This window comes from Leucopleurus acutus, assembly GCF_964270905.1.
Source record: "Leucopleurus acutus genome assembly, chromosome: 3".
NCBI classification, from domain to species: domain Eukaryota; kingdom Metazoa; phylum Chordata; class Mammalia; order Artiodactyla; family Delphinidae; genus Leucopleurus; species Leucopleurus acutus.
In genome coordinates this window covers 61,487,161-61,499,968 of record NC_139145.1, presented here as the reverse complement: position 1 = coordinate 61,499,968, position 12,808 = coordinate 61,487,161, and the positions used below count along the sequence as shown (strand labels likewise).

At 42.9% G+C, this 12,808-nt stretch overlaps 1 protein-coding gene across 1 annotated transcript in view; it reads right to left on the bottom strand.

The window, feature by feature from the left end:
- Positions 1-12,808, bottom strand: part of KLHL3 (kelch like family member 3) — a gene marked incomplete at its 3' end in the record, with an annotated part of 108,180 nt that overhangs the window by 41,753 nt on the left and 53,619 nt on the right. The window contains exon 6 of the mRNA XM_082834970.1: positions 3,282-3,391. Within this exon, the coding sequence (XP_082691096.1) occupies positions 3,282-3,391 (110 nt within the window). The remainder of the gene's footprint in view (positions 1-3,281; positions 3,392-12,808) is intronic.

The window sequence follows — 12,808 nt, the reverse complement described above, 5'->3', positions numbered from 1 at the left end:
TTCCAACAAGCAAGCTGCCTGGGCCCAGTCACAGACACTTAAAGTCATCATAATAGTAAGATACTACATTTCCTCTATTTTAAGATGCATAGTTTTAAGATACATCTGAAACCTGGCTGCATTTTATAATATACATTGAAAGAAACCTGTGGGCTGCTGGTAGAGAAGTAAGTCGTAATATAACTGATACTGTGGTTCAAGTGTAAATTTCGCTGAACACAGGTCATTTGACTGCCGACGCAACTGAATTTTCTGCAAATGTTAACATTAAATCAGTTGGATTTTAACTTAAATGAAGATCCCTGATACTACTTCAAATACACTCAAAAATTTTCACTATATCGCAAGAAAAAGCTATTATGCATGCAAGCGATTATGCCTATCACACGCAATGTAATTAAAGGGAGTAGAAATCACCAAACCTCTTGGAACAGATCACAGAATTTTCAAAGCCTTAAGGGCTAGCGTTCAAATGACAAACATCTAATTGTCAAAAGCTTCCAGCTATTTAACTTCCAGCAATATGTGAGCAATTAAGGGGGAAAAAAATATATGGGTTTTGCCAAAGAGAAAATGCAGGCCAAACCCTACTATTCATTAATAAGACTCAAAATTACACAGCTAACCTTAAACATACCAAAGGGTTCAAGATCATGAGTAATATACTTTCTGAAAAGCATCACATAACTCTGAAGTTACACATAACTTCTGAGAACCAAATATGATACACAACATCAATAACGTGAAAAATACCTACACTCCAAACTGATTCTACAGAAAGAGGAACCCATATGTAAGCATATGAATAAATGAAAGTCACTATAGACAAGTTTTAAGAGTGTACATCTATTGTCATGTTTCTTTGTTTCTGGAAAGATGCAATTAACACCATGCTTTGTTTCACCACTACCAATGGCAAATCAATACAATTACCATTATCACTGGTACCTCCAAAGAGAGAACTGTGATCATTACAATGATAGCTGCCATTTATTGAGCACCTATCAAACACCATATTTGATGTTTTTTCACCCATTATCTCTAATCCTCGTGACAACTCTGTAAGGGAGGCACTCTTTTTCAGTTTTACATGTAAGTAAATTATGGTTCAAAGAAACCAGTGACTTCTCAAGGTCATACGGTCAGTAAGCTGAGTGTGGAACCAGTCCTGCCCAAGTCCAAAACCCAAGTGGTTTCCAGGGCACTATACTGCCCCTCGCTACTAACAACCCACCTCCACCCCTGTCCTGGCATAGCACGCATAGATAAGCCCTCACCTAAAACTTACTATGATCTCAGAGAAGGATGGGCCAGGATGAATTTAAGATCGAAGGGTCTCCCTCTCAATCCAACACCCTAAGTTGATTCAAATCCTGCTACTTATGTGCCTGCTTCCATTTTCTCAAACTACACTTGAGGACATGATCAAGCAGACCCTAAACTGGCCAACAGCCCAACATTCACAGAGCCAAATGACTGGTTCATTCCGTCAAATTGTGCCAAATTGGTAGCACAGTCCAGAGAAGAAAGTACACAAGCTTAGCAAGAAGTGAGGAAAGCCTGTCCATTTCTGAGGCTGGGGCGGGAAGGGGCCTGTGGCCTGGCCAGAAGCATTCTTTCCCCTGGACGTGCTGTTTCACATCAGCTAATGGAAGCAGAGACCTCCCTAAGCCTATGGGAGAGTCCAGCTTGTGCCAGTCACCTTCTGGGGATCCCCCTGAAGTCTCAGGACAGCCCATAGTTCCAACTGACAACTGCTTTTCTTCTTGATCAGACTTTTGCAGGACAACAGGCAGGGGCTTGTGAATTTCACACCCATTCTCTGGACATGTACCTTTGGATGCAGTTCTCATCTCCAACATAAAATCCTTCTCAAGGGCTTTTCCTTGAATATTCCCTCAGGAAAGGGCCTCAAGCTTGGATGCTGAGATTGGACTAGGACAATTCAAGAAACATTTATTGAGTATCTCTGAGGCTGCAGAGGTGAGTAAGGTGTGGTCTCTACCATCAGGGAACTCACAAGTGAGTGGAGGAGGTAAGACCAGCTCAGAACTAACTACAATATAAAGCAGAACAAGGTTAAGTGTTATCCCAGAGGGAAAAGGGATTAATTCCAGATGCACAGTCAATAATCAATTCAGCTAACACTGACTAGGCACCCACTAGGCAGCAGGTACTATACTAGGCATTTTATATACTTTATCCCATTCAATCCCCACAACCACCCTGTGGAACATGTTCTATTACTACGCACACTTTACAAAATGAGGAAGTAGATGGAGAAGCAAAATATCTTGCCCAAGGTCACGTAACTGATTTGTAAATACTAGAGATGAGATTTGGACCCCAGTGGCCAACATGGAAGCGTATGTTATTTCCAGTACAGTAGACTGAATCTCCTGGAGTAAAGAAATTCTTCCTGGTAGAAGAAAAATCTGAACTGTTTGGGAATTCAACCAGGTGAAGAGGGAAGTAGAGAATATTCCTAGCATAGGGTCAGAGATGAGGAAGGCTGGGAAGTAGGATAGATCAGCAGTCACAGATCAGCTACAGCAGGGGCAGAAGTCAAGCTTCTAGCACAGAGGAAGAGGTGTGTGGTCAGTGAGTCAGGGGACTGGGGTCAGGAGACCTGGGTTCTAGTCCTGGCTTGGCCACCGAAAAACTGTGTGTGACCTTCAGCAGTTTCTATCCCCTCTCTGGGGCTCGGTTTCCTCATCAGTAAAAATTCCAATTCCCTATCAGAGTAGATGTTCCCCAAAGGTATGCTCTGGCTTAAATGCTCAGTGATACTCACAAGAGGCTGTGTGGGACTATGGTTAAGACCAGGTGACATGCAAACCAGCTGAGTGACCTTGAACAAGCTAATTAAATCCTCTGAGTCTGTTTCCTCGTCTGTAATGTGAGGACAACAGCGATGCCTGCTACACCTCACAGGCTGAGGTGAAGGCTGAGTGAACTGAAGAACATCAAGCACTTAGCACAGGGCTTGGCAAACTATAAACGCTTAAGAAAGGGAGGCAAAAAAAAAAAAAAGGGAGGCAGCTTTGCCGCCATCATCATCATCATCACCATTACTCCTTCTTTAAAGGGTCCATAAAGTGAACGTAGCAGTCGTGGGCCAGAAAGCCTTTTTTTTTTAAAAAAAAAAAAAAAAAAAAAGGACAAAAAAATAAGATCTTTTTTTTTATTTGAAAAAGAGAAAAGGTCTCATTGAACCACAAGTCCTTCCCATGACCACCTAACGAGAGAGGCTCCTGTTTGAAAGAAGGGCCATGTCATACCTTCTCTTCTGAAGAAACGGTCAGCTTGTCACTGGATATCAAGCTGCACACCTGGTCCAGACTTAGGCTAAGAAATTCTTCCCCCAGCATCACCTCTGGAAAGTGCTGCTCTGTTCCAAAAAAAGCAGAAGTTCAGAAAACAAAGTTATAACACACTCCTGCCCTTCCATGAACCAAGGCCATGACAATCTGTGGGATTCAGAGCAGAGTCCTGGGAGCTCTGGGGGAGGCAGGAGGCAGAGAGAAAGGCAGACGTCCTGGCTGGAGGGAAACCAGCCTCTTAATTCAGCAGCAAAGGCATCCCCCTGTGTGACCCTCTGTCCTGAACATCATCACAGAGGAAAATGGGGCAGAGAGATGCGAGGTTATATTTTTTCCATGCTCCATGAGATTAATAATGGTGTTGCAGAGAAGCCTCACAGGGGCCTGCCTACTTAATTGAGCTCATTTCCCCTCAAGGCACAGGCTGGCAGAGTTGCAGACGGTGCCACCTGCAGCTCAGCCAAACAAAAGTGGGTCCGAACTGCTGTGTGGCTCAAAGTCTCTGAGGGTTCTGGTAGGAAGTCAACATTAGAAGGCTGGCAGAAGGGTTCATCCCATCTTGCCCAAGTCAAGCCTGCTATAGTGAGAATCTGGTTCACAAGGAGGCTCAACTAAGCTTTTGTCCAGGTGTGGCACCAACACGGCTGGCACCACCACCACTGGGAACAGTCCACAGCGGCTGAGCCTATAGAGGCCATAAGATGGAGGGGAGTTCGGGGACAACTAGAACAAGATAAAACTCACAGGCCCGAGGACCACACAAGGGAAATGCCAAGGACAATTCCTACCCTGACATTCGCCCAGGCCGCCATCCTGCTATCACAGAGGCATTTGCCAGTGAAAGAGCATGCACTTCAGAAAGAAGGACCTAGATTCAAGTCCCGGCTTTGTCATTTATGAGTTGTGTCTTTGAGCCAATGGCATCTCTTCCCTGGGTCTCATTATCCCCATCTGTACAATGGAGGTAAAAACCACGTCTCGTCTCACTCCCTCCCATGCTCTGATGAGAGAGGAATTGAAAATGTGTTTTGCAAGTTCCTTCAAAGTGAACCAGCCCAATGGCTGACAATTCCTGGTGTAGCAGACTCTGGAGGTCACAGCGTCCTTTGTCATTTGCCCCATACCTTGCTCCTTCCTCGGTTCTCACAACCCTGCACCATCACCCCAGGAGCATCTGTGCTCCTTGCCCTCCAGGCCTCTCCCCTTCCTTCTGTGGTGGCCCCGCTCTGCCCTGAGAGCTTCTTGGATAATTCCAGAAGCTCCCCACCCCCCACTTGGCCTGGCTGGCTCCTGGAGTGAGATTCTGAGTCCCTCCATGCCTGGGAGGCTGCTGAAACATCAACTCTGCTGCAGCTGCACGATGAAAAGGAAAATCAGAGCATGCTAATCACACTCATCAACTTCTTAAAAACCAAACAAATGAAGAACTTAAGGTTTAAATAATTTTCTTGCAAAAATCATTTTTAACTTTTTATGTTGTAAGAATTTCAGATCCAAAGAATTCCCATATGCCTTTCATCCAGATTCCCTAAATGTTAATACTTTACTCTCAATGACTGAGTTATAAATAATCTTTTCCATCTTTCACTGGACAAAGAGGGCTCCCCACTTTCTCCCCACCAGCTTAATGATATAACTGAAGCCACTATTAAAGCTCACCCGTCCTGAGGCTCAGGGATGCTTGTACAAGACAAGACAAATTTAAAAGTCAGATCTTTTACAAACGGAAGCAGCTGTCAAAACGTAAGAAGCTGGTCTTACTTCTCTATATGTCAACAGAAAAAACCCTTTAGCTAAAGCATAGATTTTAAGTATGACATTCAAAACACCTCCCTAACTATGGGAATATTTAAGACTAGATAGTTATTTTTAAAGTGTCCATTCCTAAAGATTTTTAAATAAAAGCAAGTAAACAGTCTTCTTTGGACAATGGGAATTCATTCTTGGCCTGGAGGCTTGGAAAGTAACAGGATTCTCCCTATACACTCTTTCTAGCCCAAGAAGTCTTTGGACCAGAGTCTCCCAATGTGTTGGCAACACCCAGGAAACAGCAGAGAGAAAACTGACAAAGTATAGGACAGGGAGGCTCTGTGGACCAGCCTCGGCTGAGCTCAGCAGGTGAGTCAGGCAAACCAGTGTCTACATCCCTGTGGCCCAGAGCCATACCTGGTCTTCCCACCTTTATCTTTGGTTGACTGAAAAACCTAACATTTGGAGGAGTGAAAAGAACAGGAGGAGGTGAGAAAGTAAAATTCTGAGCTGTAAGGAATTCTTCCTCAGAGCTCAGAAAGCCAAAAGTAGATGAGCTTGGGTTTTGAAAAGGAGGAAAATAGAAGTGCAGTGATGTGTACCCTAGGTGACTTGGTGAACAAACCAGAAGTCCTCAAAGATAAACCAAGGCAGGAAGTAGTCAGCCCCCCACACCTCCCCATCTCTCACACTCTGGGGCATTGCAGGATGTGAATCTGGGTCCCTTCTCTCTGAAGTCAGCTGCTTATTTGCCCATCAGGAACCTCCCACTGAAAACCTTCAGAAATCCTCCCAGGAAGGAGCATCTGGTGGGGAGGAGGCAACAAGGGAGGTATTGGGCAGGAGCTTCTCACCCAGGGCTGGCACCCCGAGATCCAGGAGATTTGCGAGGCATGAACAGGGGGACACAAAGAAGGGGCCCAGACAAAAACTCCTTCCCTTCCCCCTTTGGTCTGAGGACACAGGGCCCAGAGTCTGGGGACCAGAGCCCCCTTTCTGTTAGCAACACTCAAGACACAACAGGACAGAAAAAACAGGAACAGGATGCTCTGGCTAACTCAGTTTCCTGGGAGACAGGAGCTCCCCAGAAGACTTTGTACTCAAGTCAGCGCTCTTCCCAGCCTCTTCCTGGAAAGAACCCACTATGCTACCAGAAGATACCGCCCTGAGAATCAGCTTCTACCTTTAACACTTGTTTGTTTGGAGCTTTTTTAAAATTTGTTTTGCTTTGCTGTGAATGTGTTAAGGGAGAATGTAGTGACAAACTGTGGCTAACAACCAGAAGACCTGGGTTCAAGTCCCAGCTCCACCTCTTACAGTCACTTCTTTCCAGGCTTTGGCTTCCTGAATCATGAAATGGGGTGGTAATGCCTGACCTCAGTCTCCAGGTTGTTTTGAAGTTCAAAAATGATACTATGTATTAGCCCATTTTGAGATCTATAAGAAACTCTTTAGAAATGAAGGAGGAATATTATGCACCCATGTTCCTGAGTCACAAAGTCCAGTTCTGTGGGCAGGACTGCTCTCCAACAGAGAAGCGTTTCTGCAGCATCAGAGTCATCCTTTGAGACTGCAGGTCCTGCAGGCAAGGCTGTGGACCTCAAAGGTCTTAAGAGACCCACTTTATTCCACTGAGTTCCACAAACTTTCTAGTGATATAAGTTACTCAATTTCTTCAGATGAGAATACTGAAGGCTTCAGTATTCTCATCTATTAAATAGAGAGAATAATAGCACCTATCTCATAGAGGTGTTATGGGCATTAGATAAGCAAATATATGGAACTCACATTTCCTGAGACCATTGTAAGTGCTCAATAACTGTTCATACATGATGTGCCAAATACAGTGTTTCTTCAAAAATGAAGAAAGCAGAGCCGATGCCTACAAGGAGGCCACTGGCTTACAAAAGGGTAAAACAAGGCACCAGCAACTTCAACCCAAAGTCCACAGGGCCATGACTGGGAGAGGCACTCCAAGTTAAATAAAAGCAGGCAAATTCAGAGCATGACTAGGGAACAGCAATAGCTCAGTCTAGCTAGAGGGTAGGCTGTGTCTTCATTCATCTAACAAATATGTATAGAGCATCCTGTGCCAGGCTCCCAGAGATGCAGGAGAGACAGGCAAGGCTCAATCTTGGGGGATGGGTGAAATATGCAGGGGTGTAGTATCTTTCAACCATGGGCTAGCCCCTTGAAGGGGGACTCTCCAAAATAAACTCTAACTTCTCTTGTCTTTTTGCTTTTTTTTCCTTTAGGGAGGAGTGTAAACAGGAAAAAAAAAAAAGTCAATTAATTAACCATTCTGACTGAGAGTCCCAATTAACCAGGCTTCACTATAAGTAGCAAACACTGTTTAGGATCCAAGTTTTGGAATGGAAATAGTGAGTTAAGTTATTAGGTATTTAATTTTTCTCTTCATTTGACTAAGTTTTTGCTTATGGAATATAAAGGGAAAACATGATTTAAGAGATTATAATAATAACAAAAAATCATAACATTAAGAGAAAATGCAGAATACAAATTTATAGATACTGTTTGGTCACAAATATGTAAGTCTAGAATTTCAGGATTAAAAGATAGCTCTTTATTTCCCCTCTGTACTCAAATAAAAAGTATTATTATAAATATTTTAAAAATCCAAGTTTTGGAAACACTGCTTTGGGAAAGATCTCCAGGGTTCTCCCTACTTGCTGCAAATAATAATAAAGCCTTCCTTCTCCAAAAAAAAAAAACAATCCAAGTTTTGATTAATGAAACATTAATGGATCTGTTCCTGTCCATTTGGATGAGAAATTTTGGAGAAGGGGAGGGGCACCAGACAACTGCAAATCCTTTCCCTGGCAAGCAACACACGCATATCTTCCCAATGTTGAAAGGAAGAGGAAATTGGGTGGCACATTCCTAGGAAAGGGGGCATATTTGGGTCTTTTCAAGGAAGCAGGCCTGGAGAAAGTTAATGGCTTTTCCTAAAAACAGCTAACACTGTACTAGGTATTTTACATATATTATGTCACTTATATCTTCCAAAAGCCCAGCTGAAGTGAATATCAATATCTCCATTTTACAGATGGAGAAATGGAGGCTTGGAAAGCCTAAGTTATGAGCTTAGTATCATACGGCAGTAAAGTGGTAGAGCCAGGTTTTGAAATTAAGGCTATCTGAATATAATAACAAACATTCTGATAAGTATTATAGTCCTCAAGATAATAAAAACTTGTCCTGAGCAGGCCATTTTGGTAAAATTCAATATAGACATCAGAGCACCCTAAGAATCCCTCTTAGGGATACTGCAGAGAGAGAAAGAAACAAGAATCTAAAGATATTTCTTTAAAAAAAAATCTTAGAGTAGTAGTGTTCTAAACATTTTGGCATCAGACCTGGATTCAAATCTCAGACCCAACCCTTGGATTGAAATCTTTCTCTAATCCACCTGTCTTCCAGGCTAGATGCCGTGATATTCTTCTGTGTTCCCAAAGCCACCCAAATAGGAAATTAAAATGTTCATACTGCTAGTCAACCTGTCTTACCAACCTGAGGTCTTCCTCTCATACTGGGACTATGCGTCCCATGAGGGCAGGGTCTGTCTCATTTGAGTCTGTCTGTGTGAATGTGAATCCTCAGTGTCCAGGACAACTGTCTGCAGATATTGAGCTCTGCAATTACTGCGCTTCCTTGTCCATTCTTCAGGACTGCCTAGGGCTCAGGCAACCTCTCAAGCAAGTCCCAAGTCCGTTTCTCCCTCTTGATGGGATGAAATAAACCTAAGCCTTTGATCAGGTTCAACTAAGCTACAAGCCCAGACAATAACCCATCTATGACTTCTTTGACCTGCAGAGACGAAATGAACCCCGTTATTCCAGGGCCAGTGGCCCCAGCATAAAGGGTATGAGTGCCTCTGAATGGAACCACTGATCATGCCCCCAGGAATGTATGGCTGACACAGGTGGACACACAAACAGAATCAAAACATTTTAACAGGGTAAAAAAAAGAAAACAGCTGATTTAAATTTCTCTCTCCATTATCCTATTTTGGGAGGGCAGAGGTAAGCTTTCTTGAATCAATATTTGGCTTTCAAGGCCCACAGTTTCCTTGCTCCAGGGAGAAGACTCAGCTCCCACAGAGAAGTAACACAGATCTACCTTGACCTCTTCCCACAAGGGGTCACGACCACCAGCCCTCAGACTCTAAATTTCACTGACTCCACTCCCCCAGGGATGGTGGGATACAAGCTCTCTTTCCACGTCGACTTAATTCCAGAAGTATCTATGTTGTACCTCCCCTTTCTCTCTATCACACACACACAGAGCAAAGGGCTACATCAAAACTACCCAGTTATCAGTGCTACTGATTCAACAACAACAAAGTTCCCTGTTCTCCAGAGTATGGAAGGAACAGGGAAGTTTCCTAAAATCCCAACAAGGAGAACAACTAACAACAAAAAATACCTGCGTCTGCACTAATACTTCACTTGCCACCTTCAAGGTAGAAGCAGAGGTAGGAGTGAGGCAACCACCACGGACAGAGAGGCTGAACTGGCCTGGGAAGATGTGAAAATAAACAGTGGGCTCAGAGCACAGGCCCTGGAGACAGCCTCATCATGAATCTTGGCATTGCCACTCACAAACTATGTGATCTGGAGCAAGTTACTAAACTTCTCTGGGGTTTCCATTTCTTCATCTATAAGTTGGGAAAGCAATAACTACTCCTGATAGTTATGTGGCCTCTTATAGTTATGAAGTGTGTAGCACCATGCCTGGTACCTTGCAAGTGTTCAGAAATGGTAGAAACTCCCACCATGATCATCACCACCATTATTACTTTATGATGCCAAGTTGGAAGCAGCAATTTCACAAGATGACCCTCAGTGAGTCAGAGGTTCGTGTGTTTTAAAATGCTTTGTCAAAGTTTTTTGCTGCCCTTAGTTTAATTACTTCATTCCATGGTCTCAAATGACTCCATCAATCGAAAAAAAAGGCCATTTCTCTCCACAAACACGTGAAATTCGATGGCTTTTCCATCCCATGGCTGGAGGGTTTCAGCTCAGCTTTGGCAGACTGATGTGAACAACATGTCCAAAGAATTTTAATTGCCATTTCATTAACAGGGTCCCATTAATATCCCTCCCAACCAGCTCTGCTGATGGTCCAGTGCATGGCCATCCAATTACCAAACAACAAAGTCCCCATAAACCTGGGCCCAAGCCTCTGAAGTTAAATATTAAGCAGTCCCTGGAAACAATAACAGTGAGATATAAGAAGTCGCAGGATACAAAATTAATACACAGAAATCTCCTGCATTCTTATACACTAACAACAAAAGATCAGAAAGACAAATTAAGGAAACAATCCCATTTACCACTGCAACAAAAAGACTAAAATACCTAGGAATAAACCTACCTAGGGAGACAAAAGACCTGTATGCAGAAAACTATAAGATACTGATGAAAGAAATCAAAGATGACACAAACAGATGGTGAGATATGCCATGTTCTTGGATTGGAAGAATCAATACTGTGAAAATGACTATACCACCCAAAGCAATTTACAGATTCAAATGCAATCCCTATCAAATTACCAATGGCATTTTTCACAGAACTAGAACAAAAAATTTTACAATTTGTATGGAAACACAGAAGACTCCGAATAGCCAAAGCAATCTTGAGAAAGGAAAACAGAGCTGGAAGAATCAGGCTCCCTGACTTCAGACTATACTACAAAGCTACAGTAATCAAGACAATATGGTACTGGCACAAAAACAAAAATATAGATCAATGGAACAGGATAGAAAGTCCAGAGATAAACCCACACACATATGGTCGCCTAATTTATGACAAAGGAGGCCAGAATATACAATGGAGCAAAGACAGCCTCTTCAATAAGTGGTGCTGGGAAAACTGAACAGCTACATGTAAAAGAATGAAATTAGAACACTCCCTAACACCACACACAAAAATAAACTCAAAATGGATTAAAGACTTAAATGGAAGGCCAGACACTATAAAACTCTTAGAGGAAAACACAGGCAGAACACTCTTTGACATAAATTGCAGCAAGATCTTTTTTGACCCACCTCCTAGACTAATGAGAATAAAAACAAACAAATGGGAGCTAATTAAACTTAAAAGCTTTTGCACAGCAAAGGAAACCATAAACAAGATGAAAAGACAACCTTCAGAATGGGAGAAAATATTTGCAAACGAAGCAAGTGACAAAGGATTAATCTCCAAAAATATACAAACAGCTTATGCAGTTCAATATCAAAAAAACAAGCAACCCAATCAAAAAATGGGCATAAGATCCAAACAGACATTTCTCCAAAGAAGACATACAGATGGCCAAGAGGCACATGAAAAGATGCTCAACATCACTAATTATTAGAGAAATGCAAATCAAAACTATAATGAGGGGCTTCCCTGATGGCGCAGTGGTTGAGAGTCCCCCGCCGATGCAGGGGACATGGGTTCGTGCCCCGGTCTGGGAGGATCCCACATGCCGGGGAGCGGCTGGGCCCGTGAGCCATGGCCGCTGAGCCTGCACGTCTGGAGCCTGTGCTCCACACGGGAGAGGCCACAACAGTGAGAGGCCCGTGTACCGCAAAAAAAAAAAAAAAGCTACAATGAGATATCACCTCACACTGGTCAGAATAGCCATCATCACAAAATCTACAAACAATAAATGCTAGAGAGGGTGTGGAGAAAAAGGAACCTTCTTTCACTGTTGGTGGGAATGTAAATTGATACAGCCATTGTGGCAAACAGTATGGAGCTTCCTTAAAAAGCTAAAAATAGAATTATCATACGACCCAGCAATCCCACAACTGGGCATATACCCAGAGAAAACCATAATTCAAAAAGACACATGCACCCCAGTGTTCATTGCAGTACTATTTATAATAGCCAGGACATGGAAACAACCTAAATGTCCATCGACAGATGTGGTACATATATATACAATGGAATATCACACAGCCATAAAAAGGAATGAAATTGGGTCATTTGTAGAGACGTGGATGGACCTAGAGACTGTCATACAGAGTGAAGTCAGTCAGAAAGAGAAAAACAAATATTGTATATTAATGCATACTTGGAATCTGAAAAAATTGGTATAGATAATCTTATTTACAAAGCAGAAATAGAGACACAGATGTAGAGAACAAACATATGGATACCAAGGGGGAGGGGGTGGGATGAATTGGGAGATTGGAATTGACATATATACACTATTGATACTATGTATAAAATAGATAACTAATGAGAACCTGCTGTATAGCACAGGGACCTCTACTCAATGCTCTGTGGTGACCTAAGTGGGAAGGAAGTCCAAAAAAGAGGGGATATGTGTATACATATAGCTGATTCACTTTGCTGTACAGTAGAAACTAACACAACATTGTAAAGCAACTATACTCCCATAAAAATTTTTTTAAAAAGAAAAAGAAACAGGCTGTGCAAAACACTAGGGTCCTTTTCCCAGTTACCCAGCAGAACTATAATACCATCAGCTGGGGGCAAGGGTCTGAGCAGTCAGCTTCTAACTATGGGACTCACCCTCCCCCAGCCCAGAATAATATATATCACAGCAAAAATCTGGGGGCATAACCCTGAAGGGGAAACTGGACCCAGAGGAAGCAGAAGGGACTGCCACAGCAGGAAGAAAAAGGCCCATTCCAAACAGGAAATCAAATAGGGTGGAAAGAGGTCGTGCTCCAGCCTGGCAGAGGCATGCTGTGTCCACCT